Below are 14,570 nucleotides of genomic sequence, written 5' to 3'. Positions count from 1 at the left end.
ACACTGGTTGGCGTTCTTTTTCTTCTTTAGCTTAACTTGGAACTTGGAAAGGAGCAACTCGTGATTTGTTCCACGGTCAGCCCCCCCCCCCGATAACGTATTTGCCTTTTTTTAACTGAGCTCTTCCGTCTGGTGATACCCACGATTATATGCACCACTTGGGCGGTTTGAAAACGGTTAGCAATGAAGGACTAATTGGCCGAAGCTAATAGAGGGTTCCCCTGCTTCATTTCTCTTTCCTAAGCCCATCGAGTCCAACTCCGCTTCCCTTCGGCCGGGCACCCGCACGAGGCATTTCATCCGGCGAGGCAGCTTCTCCGGCGGCAGAAGCCCCGTTCCCCCCCCTCCCCCGACTCGCTCGGGAAGAGCTCCGGGGGCGACGAAGCCCCTCGGGCAACCCTGGCGATGCTCCCCTTGGCCGCCCGAGGGCGCCATACCCCCGCACTCCGGCAGGGAGCGCCTTTGCCTCCCGCCTCCTCCGGCGCCGCCGCCGCCCTCTTGCCCGGCCCCCCCGCCAGGACCCCGGCCTCCGCCCCAGCGCAGCAGAATGGCCAGGCAGGGGCGTCGCTAGCGAGGAGGGTACCGAGCCCATTCGGGTGGGCGCCAAGGAAGAGGAGCTAACGTCACCCCCCCACCCCCACGCGCGTTTCAGGGCGCGAGTGACGCCTCTGAAGAAAAGGGGAGCCGATGACGCGCCCGCGGAATCCCCTCCCCCCCAGCAGCCCCACAGCCCGGCCGGCCGCGCGGCACGCCGGGAACTGTAGTCTCTCGGGCGGCCACAGGCCCCGCCCTCCTCCACCCGGAAGTGGGCTGGCGGCTCCAAGATGGCGTCTCCTCCCGCGGGGGGCCCGATGGCGATCGCGATGCGACTCCGGAACCAGCTCCAGGCCGTCTACAAGATGGACCCGCTGCGGAACGAGGTGAGGCGGGGGGGGCGGGCGGGGGCTCCGCTCGCCCCGTGGCCCCCGCGGACAGCAACCTCTTCTGCGGGCGCGGGGACGCCGACCCCCGGGGGCTCCGGTGTCGGAGACGGGGCGGCCTGGCCGGGAGACGCGGGGAGTGGGCGGGTGTGGACTTCGGGGAGCGGCTCTGACCCGGCTCGCCGCCCGCCCGCAGGAGGAGGTGAAGGTGAAGATGAAGGAGCTGAACGAGCACATCGTCTGCTTCCTCTGCGCCGGCTACTTCATCGACGCCACCACTATCACCGAGTGCCTGCACACCTGTGAGTGGCCCGGGGAGGGGCAGGGGGGCAGGGGAGGGCGCCGGGCGAGGAGGGGGCCAGATGCCTCTGCCTCCCCGGAGAAAGCGGGCGCCCGAGAACCGCCGGGGCCCCGTCTCTCTCTCTCTCCGCGGGCATCCGACGCTGTTATCCTTACGTCTTCGCTGTGCGTTCCTCTCCGCCCTTCGGGGCAGGCGCCGCCGGAGCATCTGCAACGGGCCCCTGCCAGGCAACCCCCCTCCCTCCCCCGCACAGGAGAATTTGCCCCTCTCAGAGTCAGGAAGTTCCCCCAGAAGCTGCCTGGACCTGGTAGTCTTCACCCGCTGGCTTAGTCAGGGATGGTCCGATATTTGACGGCTGCCCTCCCGACGACTCCCCCTCCGGCACCTGTCAGCTCCAACGTACCCAGAGGAAAGAGTCGCCAACTCCCTTTGACATCTTGGTCCCATCCCCGTCCCCCCCCCCGTCTTGCTGCTTGAGTTCGGCTGCTCTGCGCTGCCCACGAGACTCTGCCCTGGGCCCAACAAGGCAGTGTGGAGGTGGGCAGCCCCTTCTGTGCTGTGGCAGCTGCACCCCCCACCACCACCGCTGCTACACCGGATGGGGCCACCCGAATTCCTTGCATTGCAGTATTATGAGCCAGGTCCTATCAGCCAGGTGGAGATTGGGAGAGATCTGGCTGAAAAACAGCCCCTGTGAGAGGGACCTTGGAGTCCTAGTGGGGGGGTCACTTGACTATGAGCCAGCCCTGTGTGGCAGCAGCCAAAAAAGTGAATACAATCCTGGGTTGTATAACCAGAAGCATAGAATCAAAATCACGCAAGATATTATTACAGCTTTGTAAAGCCTTAGTAAGGCCACACCTGAAACATTGCATCTAGTTTTCAGTCACCACATTATAAAAAAGATATTGAGACTTTGGAAAAAGTGCAGAGAAGAGCAACTAAGAGTATTAAAGACCTGGAGATAAGAACATATGAAGAACGGTTGCAGGAATTGGGTTTGTCTGGTCTAAAGAAAAGAAGAAAGAAAAGAAGAAACGGGGTGACATGATCGCAGTATTGCAGTGTTTGAGGGGCTGCCACAAAACCTCCTGATAGACCCTGCCCAATAGTTCTATTAAAACTGAAGTAGAAGAGCTGCTCATGAGTGTGGTCATTTGGCCAGCCAAGGGTCTCTGTAACATGCCCTCATTTAGCCCGTATTTGGCTATTTCTTGAAGGAGGATCTCGTGAGTCCAGATGCTCCAGGCGTTTGGCATTGCCCTCGTCTGCTAAGCCAGAGACTCTGTCAAAGAGTAGGATGAGGCGAGTCAGCCATCCAAATGCTCTGGGGTTTATTCATTCAAACTATTCACATGTTCTCCGGCATCTGCTGCACAAAGGGTGGCCTAATCTTTGCAAGAGGAGAAAAACAGCATTGCCCTCTCCGCTTGCTAGAGGTCGAACGCAGCACTTAGGTCCTGTCCCTGCGCGCCCCCCCCCCATCCCCACAGTGCCAGCTGCATGAGCCCTACTGGTCAGGGAAGGCAGAAGCGGGGCAGGGTCCAAGCTTGCCTGGCCCGCCAGGCCCTTGGTGGCGGCCAGCCATAGCACCTCTTCCCTCCCGCAGTTTGCAAGAGCTGCATCGTGAAGTTCCTGCAGACCAGCAAGTACTGCCCGCTCTGCAGCACCAAGATCCACGAGACTCAGCCGCTGCTCAACCTCAAGCTGGACCGCGTCATGCAGGACGTTGTCTATAAGCTGGTGCCTGGATTGCAGGAGAGTAAGCAGTGGAGGGCTTGCGGGGCTCTCGGCCCACCCGCTCTCGAGGGGGGCTTCCTGGGGAACCTGGTGATGGTCAGTGGCGGAAGATTCCTGGAAGGCCCATGGGCAGCAGGGAAGCCCCCCCCCCCATGACAGGAAAGCTGTTACAGTCACGTGCAAGTGGCAGGGGGGCTCCAACCTGCTGCCTGTGTCCTTCTGTGCAGGGGGTGCCAAACATCCCCCTTGCCTTGCACCACCCCCCCATTTCCCTGGCTGTGCCCCTCCCCACCCCTCGTCCCCAGGGAAGGCAGCTCCTCTCCTGAGAGAGAAGGGGCGATTCTTCCTATGCTGCTGTAAGGAAAGGCCCTTGGTCACTGGGGGGGGGGGAGAGTGTGTGAGTCCCTCCTGGCAACATGTTTCTGCTGCTAGGCATTTTTAGGTTTAGATCCAAAAGTTATTAAAGGCGTAACATCTTAGAATAATTTTGTGCTTTTTTTCTGAAGATTACTGTAGGATCTTATTTAACAATGTTTATTGTCTGGTTAAATCATTTAGGAAGCTTTCGTGAAAGGCTGACTTGAGTAGCCAACACAGCAGTTCAGCAGCACCTCAGCCTCCTGTGTTAAGGGAGCTTGCCTGGGCCAGGCGCAGACAGGCAGACAAGTGTCCCAGGTTGGGCCAGCAAATTGCCCTTCATTCCTTGCCTCTCTTCTTTCTCTTCCCCCCCCCCCCAAATACCCCAGGTGAGGAGAGGAGGATCCGGGAGTTCTATCAGTCCCGAGGGCTGGAGCGGGGGAGCCAGGCCAGCCACGAAGGTAAGACTTTCCCTCCTGCTGCGCACAGCCTGCTGTAGAGGGGATTCTGGGGGTCCAGAGCGGTGGCTGATGTCCTGCCTTCCATCCCAGACCCTGCCTCAGACCGCGTGGGCCTGCCCTACACCACCTTTGACCATTCGCGTGCTCACTATTACCGCTTCGATGAGCATGTCACCTTGTGCCTGGAGAAGCAGAGGTGAGGAAGGGAAGGCCAAATTCAGCTCTGGGGAGGGGCCAGGGCCCCTCCCGCTGCTCTGCCTCCAGGGCCTTTGCCAGGGAAAGAGTGGAGGACAGAGCAGGCTGGCTTGGCTGCCAAGCAGTCATGGGGGTCTGGCTGGTTCAGAGGGGGTGGGAAGGGGGCGGGCGTCCTGCGGGCGATGGGTTTTCCGTCACTACTTCCTTGCCGATTCAGGGTTCGCAGATTCCCTGGGGGCTGCTGGCAGCGGCTCCCCTTCTCTGGGCGCCTGAGCTGCTCCCACACTTCCCTCCCTTTTGAGGTGGGCCGGATTCAGCCTCCCCTGTCTTCCCCTCTTGCAGCTGCTCTGGGAAAGAGAAGAGCAAACACATCCTGCAGGTGAGGAGACCGGGGCACCTGGCGGCTTTGGGGCTGGTTCCGGCCCCTTCTTCCCGTGTGGGCGAATCCCTGTATTGGAAAGGGAGGCGCTGGCAGCCCCCTCCCACCTTTCTGGAGCAAAGAGTATTGAAATTGCGGGAGGTGCTGCAGGGCTGAGCGTCTCCTCATCCTGCTGGCCTCATCACATTCTCTCTGTCCTCCTCTCCCCCCCCCCGCAGCAAAAATACGTACGCTGTTCCGTGCGGGCCCAGATCCGTCACCTCCGCCGGGTTTTGTGCTGCCGACTGGAACTGGCCTTGCAATATGTGAGTGGGGGTCCCATCTAGTGCAGGAGGGTTTGCGGGCCATGTGCCAAAGCCCTGGGGAGTGGGCTTTCTGGCCCCTGCTAATGAATGTGCCTTGCACCTCTCCCACCCAGGTACAGATCCTGTTTGACAACGAGGTGCTTCCGGATCACCTGACTCTGAAGCAACTTTGGCTCACCCGCTGGTTTGGCAAGGTGGGGGCCCATTCCCGGGCGGGCTGCCCTCTTCCCCGCCCCCAGGCAGAGCACTCACACGGCTCTCTTGTCTTCCAGCCAGCCCCTCTGCATCTCAACTACAGTGTGAAGGAGAAGAGGAGGTAGGGGGCAATGGACCGTGATGTCCCCTTCCCAGAGCTGGTGCCCCCCCCCCCGGCCCTTTAATTTAAGGATCTCTGCTCTTCCACGGGCATTTATTTTTGTAATAAAAAGACTGATGATGGACTCTTGGGCTCCAGCATTTGGCTCCTGGAATGAACAGGAATCTCTTTGCAGGGGGGGGGGGGCTGCTGAAGTAAAGCTGCAGTTCTGCAGGCTGGCCAGCTGGGGGCAGGACCACCCCTAGCCGGCCCTGGCCTGGAGGGTGGATTCCCCCTCCCTGTCCCTGGGCGGTGCTTTAATGTGCCTCAGCTAAGGGCTGTTTACCAGCAAACTCGATCCCCATCAAGCCCCCCCCCCCCTTCCAGGAGAAGGAGTGAGGAGCGAGGAGGAAGGCTCTCCCTGCAGTTTGTCTGCCTCCCTCTCGGTGAAGTCTTGAGGCTGGTCTGGGTGGACTAAGGCCTTCCCCCAGACAGCCACTTAGGACCCATTGTTTGGGCAGCCCTGACCCCCAGCATTTCTGCATTCCCCAAGCTGGGCTGCTGTCAGGCCGGAGTTTGCAGCCACTCTGCCGGGTTCTCGTTTCCTGGGGAGGCCAGCTGTTTTGGTTTCTCAGGCGCCGGAGGGCCCTTGGCCCCCCGCCCTTGCGAGGGAGCTGGTGAAATGATGGGGATCTGGGTGTGGGCGTCTGGGGGGGGGATGCATATCCCAAACTGAAGAATCTGCCTGGTTTTTGAGGGACCCTCTTAGTTTTATTGCGCCAGAGGCCAGGAAGAATTTTATACGTGCTCAGGGATAGTCTGCTTTTTCTTGGATTGGAAAGCTGAACTCTGGAAAAATTTTCCTTTCTGGCGGTGGGGGGGGGAGGTCTTTCCCCCTTTCTGGAATGCGCGCTATGGAGGGGAAACGGGGCGAGCGATCCGGTCATGCGCTGGGCTGCTAATAGCCAGAAGGTAATCCGAGCCGTCTTTCTTCCCCTCGGCGGAGCAGCCTGTGGCGGGGGGGGGGGGGCAGGGACGTGGGGCACTGCGTGCTTCCCAGCGCAAAGCATCCGGGGCTGGTCGGGGCAGCTGCCACATCACGCCCGAGCACAGGTCAGCAGGTGCGCGCTGGGTGCTTCTGCTTCTCCCCGAGGGCCGCTGCTGCTGCTGCTGCTGTAGAGCCCCCACCTCTCCCAGAGACCCTACTGGGGCTTGAACTTTCACCGCGGGCTCCCCCGCTCACCTGCGGGCATTCCCGGCGCAAGGGAAGCAGATCGGGCTGGCTTAGTCCGGCTTAGCGAACTCCCCTCGGAGCCCCAGGCGGTAATTGACGCGCCGGCAGTATCTCGACCCTCCCTCCGCGACCCTCGGCCGCCCGCCAAGAACAACCCCCGGCTTACGGAGAGCCTCAGCTTTCCGGACTCTTCCGAACCGAGAAACCGGGGGCCCTGCTCTTAGCCCGGCTTTTGGGTCAAGACCCACAGCTGCGCCCTTCTCTCCACCCTTCCCGCCCACGCGGAGAGACTTCTAGCTCCGTGCCAACCCGGGATCTCCTCCGGTTCTCGCCTGCTGGAAAGCCGCCGGAATTGCGGGCATAGCCGCCAGCGTAGCTGGGCGGGGGGAGGTGAAGCCCAGAGAAAGGAGCTGGACGGTTTCAGCGCAGCGCGGGCGCTCCGAGCCCCGCGCCGCCGACATCCCCGCGCGGGAGTTCCTTTTGCAAAAGAAACGAGGCGGAAGATCAGCAGCTGGCGGCCCCATAGCGAAAGTGCCGGTGGCTTCCCCGTGGGGCCGCCGTCTGTGGCGCCGCCCTTTCCTCTAGAAGCAGCTGCTGACTGCGGAGCTGGCATTCCTGAAGTCACGCGCGCAGGCGCGATCTCCTGAAAAGTCACAAATGGGCCAGTGATCGGGAAAACTGTTGGACTCTGCTCAAGAACATTCGGCGGCAGTGCCCCCGAAGCGAAGCTAGGAGGGGAAATCCCTGCACTTGTCCCAGTGGGGAAGCAGGGAAATGGCTCGTCAGCGACTTGGGGGCGCGGGGAGAGGGGGGAGGAAGTGAGGCAGTCGGTCTTTTTGATGCTAGGAAAGGGAACCCAAAGCCCCTTCCCCTCCTCCTCTCCCTGTTTTTCCTGCCCACAAGAGTTGGCACTTTCAGTAGTCCCAGGTGGCTCTTGGCGCAGACCAGGTCCGAACCCCCAGACCCTCCTCAAGCCACGTGCGGCAGATGACCTCTGGCACAACTGGTGCCAGCAGAATCTGAGAAGCGGGACTCTGCCTTCCGGTCTTTGGCACCGACCAACAAGTGGGCATCTTCAGACACCATCCGACCAAGCAGGGCAGAAGGATGGATCCCTGCAGTGGCCTTTGCAGATCCTCCAAGGTGTTGAGCTGCCTTCTTCCTATGCCGGCTGAACCTCCCCATCACCTGGCAGGAAGGGCCACCTGACACTCACCTGCCCAGAGCCCGGGTCCAGATGTCAGCTGAGGATATACGGGGTGGGGGTGGGGAGGAGAAGATCTCCAGCCAGGCTTCCCCGAGCAACGCAACGCGGCCTGGCTGAAGAGGAGCTCCTAGAGGCCTTAGAGGCCAGGTAGGGGCAGACGCTCCTTCCTCCTCCTCAGGGGCCGGGGAGCCCTGGACCACTCCCTGGCTTCATCCCATAGAAAGGCAGCTGAGCCCTGCCCAGCTTCGTTTGGCGCTTCCCCTCCCCCCCTGGCAGAGGCAACCGCCGCGCGGCCTTCAGGGGGAAGGAGCTGTCAGAGCAGAAGCGGGATGGAGGCTCCCCATAACGAGCTCACTGGAGACTAAGCTAATGAGAAAATCTAAAGGTAATTTTGTCAGAATGTTGCCCGATTGGCAGCAGGCAATGACTGGAGCAGCCTGAGCCAACGCAGCCATCCTAGCTGCGGGGGTGGGGGTGGGGGGCGGGGCGGGCATGGCTCAGCCCAGGACAGGTCATTTCGGGTGGACAGCCAAGCACACTCAAGAACCTGAGGCTGGGAGAAACCCCGCACAACGTGTGCTATTATGCACTGGCCACCAGCTCTCCGGCCAAGGAGCCCCACAGCTCCACGCACGAGCAGAACGACACTCTGTGCAAAGTAGAGGCTCCTGCAAGCGGCCCCAGCGGAGGACGCCATTTTCGGAGCGCTACGTGCTGCCCTCTGCATTACTTGGGGAGCGGGGATGGGCTGTGGGAACAAGCCTGACTCATCCCGCCTGTCTAGTCTTGGAGCTTCCCCACTTCCCTAGCCCTCCCCGGGGAGCCGGGCGCTGCGAGGACGGGAAGAGCCCAGTGCTGGGCTTCCTGCACGCGTCCGGGAGGATGCCGCTCACAGATGCCGGCACCGTCTCTTCTGGCTCCCGGTGCATCGTTTCTCCAGGATCTGCAGGGCCGGGGCAGGATCAGGAAGCCGCTCGGGCCAGTCCCATATCCGAGGACTTGGCAACTGGACCTGCTAACGCAGACCTGCTGTGCGTTCCTGGCCAGGAGCCTGTAGGAGAAGCGGGGAACGCGGAGGGCTTCAAAGGAGCCAGACGCGTCTCATGGATGCGTCCCCAGGAAGCACAATTGTCTGGACACTTGCACCGCAGGAAGGGGAGGCTGGGCTGCTGCTGGTCCAGGAGACGGGCCACATGGCCGCCGGCCAGCCAGACTGCACTAGGACGTGGGGTGCTGTCCAGCAGGCCAGAGCACACGGGGGAGGGGCTCACGTGGGGGGAGCAGTGTCAGCAACCCCCTGCTTTTTTCCGTGCTGGCAAGGCAGAGACTTTTCCTGCAATTGTGAGTTTATCTTGGTCAGCAAAGTTTACTTCAGGGATTCAGCCATGCCTTCCTTGCTCGAGGGGCACAACCCACGCTCACCGAGGCGCGGGGGGGGGGGGGAGCGAGAGTCTTGAACAAGGCCACTCAGACCTACTGCTAAAATAGCAGGTATATTCGATGTATCCATTAACTTGTTTATTCATTGTTTTTTTAAATTGTGCATAACAGTTTTATAGTGTAAAGACCTTTGCACTTCACAACTCCCAATGTCTCCCGGCAGCTTTGGCTTAGTTTGTTCTTTCAATCTGACACAGGTCAGAAAAGCTGCTTTGACACATGGCAGAAAAGGCTGGGCAGAGGGGCCTTCCTAGAGGGCTGAGGGTGGAGGAGGGCAACCTCGTGCATTTCTGCCCTTGCACAGTGCTCAGTGGCCCGCATTCATGGGGGAGAAAGCTGCTCATTGCCCTTGACCACTGTCCATGGTTGAGGAAACCAGTCTCTTAGTATGAAGCCAGTGGGTTGTGTGAATGAAGACAGATGCCCCACTCCAGGAACAGGCTGGCCAGGTGCTTCATCTGAAAGTTGTCTGTCGCACTTTCTGTTTAAACAGATTGTTGTACATCAGTTTGTCTGGGTGGATCAAAGGACGGGTGGACTCTCTAGAGGGCACTAGAAGAGGCAGCTGATTCGATCTCCTCTCTGGGCTGTGTGAAGCTTTACTGAACGCCCCGCCAATGCTTCGCATTTCCCCAGCAAAGAGGTTGAAAGGAAGGCACAGTCCAGGCTTTCCCTGCACCCTCTTTTCTGCTCAGCCAACATCTCGGAGCAGTCAGGTGGGGAATCCCACTCCTGTTAGGCCAGCGCCAGCTGACTCCTTCCGGTCAGCTTTTGCCGGCTGAGTGGTGAGATCTTTGGCTCCGGCCACCAGGGAAGAGCAGAGCAGAGGCCACCTGCCATCTCCAGCGTTGCCCGGGACCAGTTTTCTGATGCCCCCAAGGAGCCCCTGGCCTCTGATCTCAAAAGCCAGCCGAAGCCTCTTAGAGGATGTGAAGTTGTTAAATTTCTCTGGTCCCCTTCATGGGGCGGCTAGGCTGGTTGGGGGTTTTCTTCCGAGGACACACTGCAGCTGGTCTGCCACTGGTTCTCTTTTCAGAAGAAGCTTTGAAGGGCATTTAAGTGACACTGGATAGCTATTTTATATGCCGCCTCTGGACAACTTGAAGCCATCTTGACTGTTTACCAGGGGTAGGCGACCTTGGCTCTTTTATGACTCCTGGACTTCAACTCCCAGAATTCCTGAGCCAGCCATGCTGAGGGGAAAGGGAGAGGTTTCCAAGCTGAGCCATACTGGCTCGGGAATTCTGGGAGTTGAAGTCCACGAGTCATAAAAGAGCCAAGGTTGCCTACCCCTGGTTTATACCAACAGAAAGGTGGGGCACACATTCAGCAAGAAAGAAAAGGAGACTGCGGGAATCTCTTTTGGCTCCCAGGATCAAGAGCGGGAGGGGGGTCTTTGCCTCCTCCTCCCCTTCACCACTGGATCCCCTCTGCTGGGGTGTCCGGCCTGCGGTCCCAAAGCTTCGCAGCCTTTTCTCAGAGAGGATTTTCTTGAACCCGTCCGAGATTGGATGGTATTTTGTACCAGCTCTGCGAAGTCTACCTGCGGTCGAATGGTTGAAGGGGGTGACCAGGGGTCTCCTCAGTCCCACTTCAGGTAATGGTTGCCCCGCCCCCCATGGCTCCTGTGCCGCTCTGGGCACGGGGCAGCTCCCAGGTGCTGCTTGAAGGTCCAAAGTCTCACCAGGCAGGATCCGCCCTTGCCTGTCCCTCTTCGCTCCCGAGCTCGTCTCTGCGGGGGGGGGCTTGCCTCGCCCCTCCTTGGAAGGGAGGCTTGCAGCTCCGCAAGGGCCAGCGCTAATGCCAGTGTCGTTTTGCCCACCCCACCCCCTTTGGGCGCCATTCTCCCTCCCCAGCCAGAAAGCTGGGGTTGGCTGGAGGAGGGGCGCAGCATCCGCCCGAGATTTCTTCCATCTCACCGTTTCTGAGCCCCCAGTTCAGGCATCGGCATCTCTCTGCAGCCAAGCAGAATCGAGGCCATCCCAGCTCAGCCCTCTTCTCCGCAACGGCAGCGCTGGCGAGCGGCCTTCTTTGCTGGCCCACAACAACGGGGGGGGGGCATTCACGGCGTCGCTCCGCGAGTGTGGTGGACCAGCTCCCCTCCAACCGCCACCCACCCCCCTCCACCCCCGCGCGCCTCTTCCAAGCATCGGCCTCCGTCAACCCGGCGCGGGGAGCGCCTGCCGGGGCCCAGGGGCGGGCCATTCCATCGCCGCCGCTGCTCCGCGCCTCCGGAGTCCCCGTGGCCGCAGTAGACCAGGCGAGGGTTGGGGGCAACTCAGCCCACCCTCCGAGGACGCTTTCTCTCCAAGAAATTGGCTCACTGGGACCCCGAGGCTTTGGCGGCGGCGGCTGTCCTTCCCTGCAGTGCCCTGAAAGACTTGGGGAGACCAGGCTGGGCAGGGGGAGTCCCTGGAACCGTCCCCCTCGCCTCCAGGGGACGCACGGTCCTCCAGGGGGCTTGCGGGATCTTGCACCCCCCCCCAATAGTCACATTGGCCACCGCAAGTGAAGAGAGGGAGGGTCCACACCTGCCCTCCCTCTCCCCTCCTTGATTGACAGGAGAACATGAATAATTCAGCCCTGCGGCCACCTGCCTTGGGAAGCATCGGCTGCAATTAACTCCCAGGCGGGGAAGGAACATTTCAATAAGGAGGAAATTGCTTTAGGGAGCGCCTGAGCGGCCCGAGGACAGAGCCCGGGAAGAGGATCCCCCCCCCCCAGCACAGACTGGCCTGTCTGCTCCGGTCGGGCTCCCACAGCCTCCTTCTAGACGGGAGGGGGCAGGCAGGGACCTCTTTCACCCTCAGCTGCAGCCGCTGGAGCTCCCCTCTTCCCTGCGAGGAGAGAATTTGAGCGGGGGAGGGGGAGGGAGGGGGCAAGGTGGCCTTTGGAACCCAGCATTTCCTGGCTGATGTCCAGAATCCCTTCTGCCCACCTGCCCTTTCCCACGCCGGGGCCTTGAGCACTTGGGGGTTGGTTGGGCTCCTTCCAATGAAGCGCCCCCGGCCCCCAGAGACCTTCTAGGGTGGGTCCATGTCCCAAAGGGAGAAGCTTCTCTTGCAGGGAAGCTGCGTTCAGTCTGAAGCCAAAGAGCAGGCTGGCTTTGGAACCAGGGGCAAAGGAAGAAATACAGCGGCTCTGGCCATGTGCAGAGTGCTTTCTCTCCCTGGAACGGGTGCCTGTTGCACAGGGCAAAGGAGCTTTGGTGAGCTGTTCCCCCAGCCCAGCTGTCCTTCCTGTCCATCTGGGCCAGGAGGAGATGGGAAGACAAGAGTGAAATGGAGAGAATGAACTTGATTGACAGCTCCTGGGTCTACTGCCATCTCCTCCCCCCCCCCACAGACTGCCAAGCGGTCAGTGGGCCAGAGTAGTTAGCTGAACTTTTATTTTTAATTAACCTCTTGGTGTGGAAACTCGGCAGCCTTGTCGGGGTTAATGGTGTTCCTGACCCGCTGCACAGACTGATCAATACCCTGCATTCAGAGCTACGTGTTTCTCCTGCCAGACTTCTGGAAAAGCTGCTTATTTACCGCCTGCCCTGTGGTGTGGGCCTCCTCAAAGAGAGGCAAGGCCAGGCCAGGCAGGGTGAATTTGGGTCCAATTTACGGCTGGCTGCGAGAAGACCCGTTCTCACAGAGGTCACCCATGGGAAGACAAAGGGTGTCCCTGAGGGAGGGGGCAGTGCTCTCTGCCACAACCTCCACCCCAAAAGCCACTGCCTTTCCCAGGCCCTGCTCCTCCCAGGGGCCCCGGGTGGCTCCTGTTCCCGCATTCAGGCCCAGAGAGGGGGCGTCCCTCCCTTTCATGGTGATAGTGGAAAGCAGCTGGGCTCCTCCCCACCTGTCTTGACACACCTGGCCCAGGTTCCGAGGCGGGGAAGGGCGCCCCATTCCAGGGAGAGCCCAGCAACCCCTCCCCCCTTGGCGCAGCCTTTGAAAGGAGGAGCTCAGGGTTAGGTTCTCTCAGAAAGGACATTGGATATAACCACGGAAATAATGTAGACTAGCTGCATAAAATACATCATGGCAGAAAATCTAACCTGCAGGAGGCAAAAGACACCAATTTGGGTTCTGCTGGAGAAGTTTGCAAGACAGTTGCTGAGCTCCCCTCTCGACTTCAAGACCTTGCTGGCAGTGCCCAGGTGTGCCAATGGGGCAGCGGGCAGGAGGTCTGGGGCTTGAGGGAGGCTCCGTTATCAAGCTGTCCTGAACCCCAGCACGGGGGCTCTGCGTGTGTGTGAGGCCCTCTCCTTCCCCATTGCTCTGAAAACTTTACCTGTATCTGATGGGCATTGCGACTGTAGCATTTAAAGTACACAATTGTGCCTTCAAATTACAAAGGGAAGCTCCAGAACCTGCAGATGTGTGGACTAAATAACAGGCCAGATCAACTTTCCTTGTTCTGACCAAGGAAAAACTCCTCAGGCCACTTTGTGCAAGGGGGGGAGGATGGGGACTCTTCTGGCCCGTGTCCTCAGGTGCCCTCTGAGCAATACCCTGCAGGCAGAAAGGCGGGCATGAATGCAAGCATCAAACCAACTCCTGTCCCCAGGCCTGGCTTGGCTTGACATCCTCGCCCTTTTCTACCAGGGCTCCCCTCCTCTGGGCAAGGTTACCCCGTCCTTTACAATATTTGGGAAACCTCTGAAGACACAATTTCACAGGTAGCCTCTCTGAGGATGAAGGAGCTGCTGGCAAATGGCAAGAGGCTTTTCTCTGGCCCTGGAGCTCTGCAAGGCGAAGGCATTGGCACGGTGGGGCCCTTGCAGCTCCCTCGTCCCTTGGCTGGACTGGAGCCACACAGACCTCACAGCAGCCAATAACGGCATCTGCTGGGAGCCCCCGGCCCCCGTCCTTGGGTCAGTGAGGCTGGGCTGAACCCACAAGCTTTGATGCTTTGCCCCAACTTCCCATTCCTGCCCTGCCCAGCACGGATGGATGGCTGCTGCCCCTCGTTCCAGCTGACGTGCTGACACAGGCCCCTGCAGGACGTGCACGCGCACCCACGAATGCAGGCACACTCTCTCTCACACACACACACAACCCCGCTGGCCCAGGGGACTTGAAAGATGAAAAGAGATGTTGACTTTTGCCACCTGACACTTAACCCCAGGCAGGCCTTCCGGCCTGGGCTCCTCAAGAAAGGTCACAATTAAATAACAGTAAATCTGCAGTGAGCAAGAGAGGTCCCCGTTTATTGTTATTAACTCCTGCTGCCCCTGGGAAAAGAGGCAGAGATAAATGAGTCTGGCTGGACCTGGAGCAGTGACGGGGGGGGGGGGGAGGAGGGGGGAGGGGCGCTCTCATTGTCTTGCGCTGCTGCAGCAGCAGGCTCCCTGCAGGCTCCCCAGGAGAAGGGGGAGGATTTGCAGGGCAGCCAGTGGCAACCCAGAGCAGCCCTCCAAAGCTGGAACTGTAAAGCTGCCAACTCAGGCACCAGAAGCGGCCCCTGATTTTGGAGCTCCTCCAATGTGGCTAGTCTAGAGCTTGGGAGGGCAGAACTGCCTCTTGGTAGCCTGCTTGGGGAGTTTCCCCCCCCCCACGCTGGAAAGGGCGGAAGAGCAAAGCCAAGGACAAGGGCAGTTTCTGCATTTATTTCAAAGCAAATTATTTTTACCTTGCCTTTCCTGGTGATCAGCTCAAGGGGATGGAGATACCTGACACTCCTGCCTCTTCCTTTTTCCCCACCACAATGATCCCGTGAGGTGGACCTGGCTCAAAGTCCCCCAGTCCC

General features: G+C 60.0%; 1 protein-coding gene across 2 annotated transcripts; it reads left to right on the top strand.

Annotated features, from left to right (window-relative positions):
- Positions 1 to 761: 761 nt before the first annotated feature.
- On the top strand, positions 762 to 5,098 carry PCGF1 (polycomb group ring finger 1). 2 transcript variants are annotated; one of them, XM_039333919.1, is made up of 9 exons: positions 762 to 920; positions 1,117 to 1,222; positions 2,831 to 2,983; positions 3,708 to 3,779; positions 3,870 to 3,975; positions 4,317 to 4,353; positions 4,572 to 4,658; positions 4,772 to 4,852; positions 4,931 to 5,098. In XM_039333919.1, the coding sequence occupies exons 1-9, from the start codon at positions 825 to 827 to the stop codon at positions 4,976 to 4,978; spliced, it is 786 nt and encodes a 261-aa protein (XP_039189853.1). In that variant the 5' UTR covers positions 762 to 824; the 3' UTR covers positions 4,979 to 5,098. The 2 variants fall into 2 exon arrangements, with proteins under 2 accessions (XP_039189853.1, XP_039189852.1); XM_039333918.1 differs by having other exon boundaries at positions 4,192 to 4,353.
- The last annotated feature ends 9,472 nt before the right edge of the window (positions 5,099 to 14,570 follow it).

The sequence above is a fragment of the Crotalus tigris genome, unplaced genomic scaffold, assembly GCF_016545835.1.
Source record: "Crotalus tigris isolate CLP2741 ecotype Arizona unplaced genomic scaffold, ASM1654583v1 scf7180000024513.1755786, whole genome shotgun sequence".
NCBI classification, from domain to species: Eukaryota; Metazoa; Chordata; class Lepidosauria; order Squamata; family Viperidae; genus Crotalus; species Crotalus tigris.
The sequence above is the reverse complement of the archived record's forward strand: the minus strand, read 5'-3'. Positions and strand labels throughout refer to the sequence as shown.

Excerpts from the sequence above, each read along its gene's own strand:
- PCGF1 (XM_039333918.1), top strand. The coding sequence starts at position 825 with ATGGCGTCTCCTCCCGCGGGGGGCCCGATGGCGATCGCGATGCGACTC. Across the intron at positions 1,223-2,830 it reads CACCGAGTGCCTGCACACCT|TTTGCAAGAGCTGCATCGTG; the intron begins GTGAGTGGCCCG and ends TCCCTCCCGCAG. Across the intron at positions 2,984-3,707 it reads GGTGCCTGGATTGCAGGAGA|GTGAGGAGAGGAGGATCCGG; the intron begins GTAAGCAGTGGA and ends CAAATACCCCAG.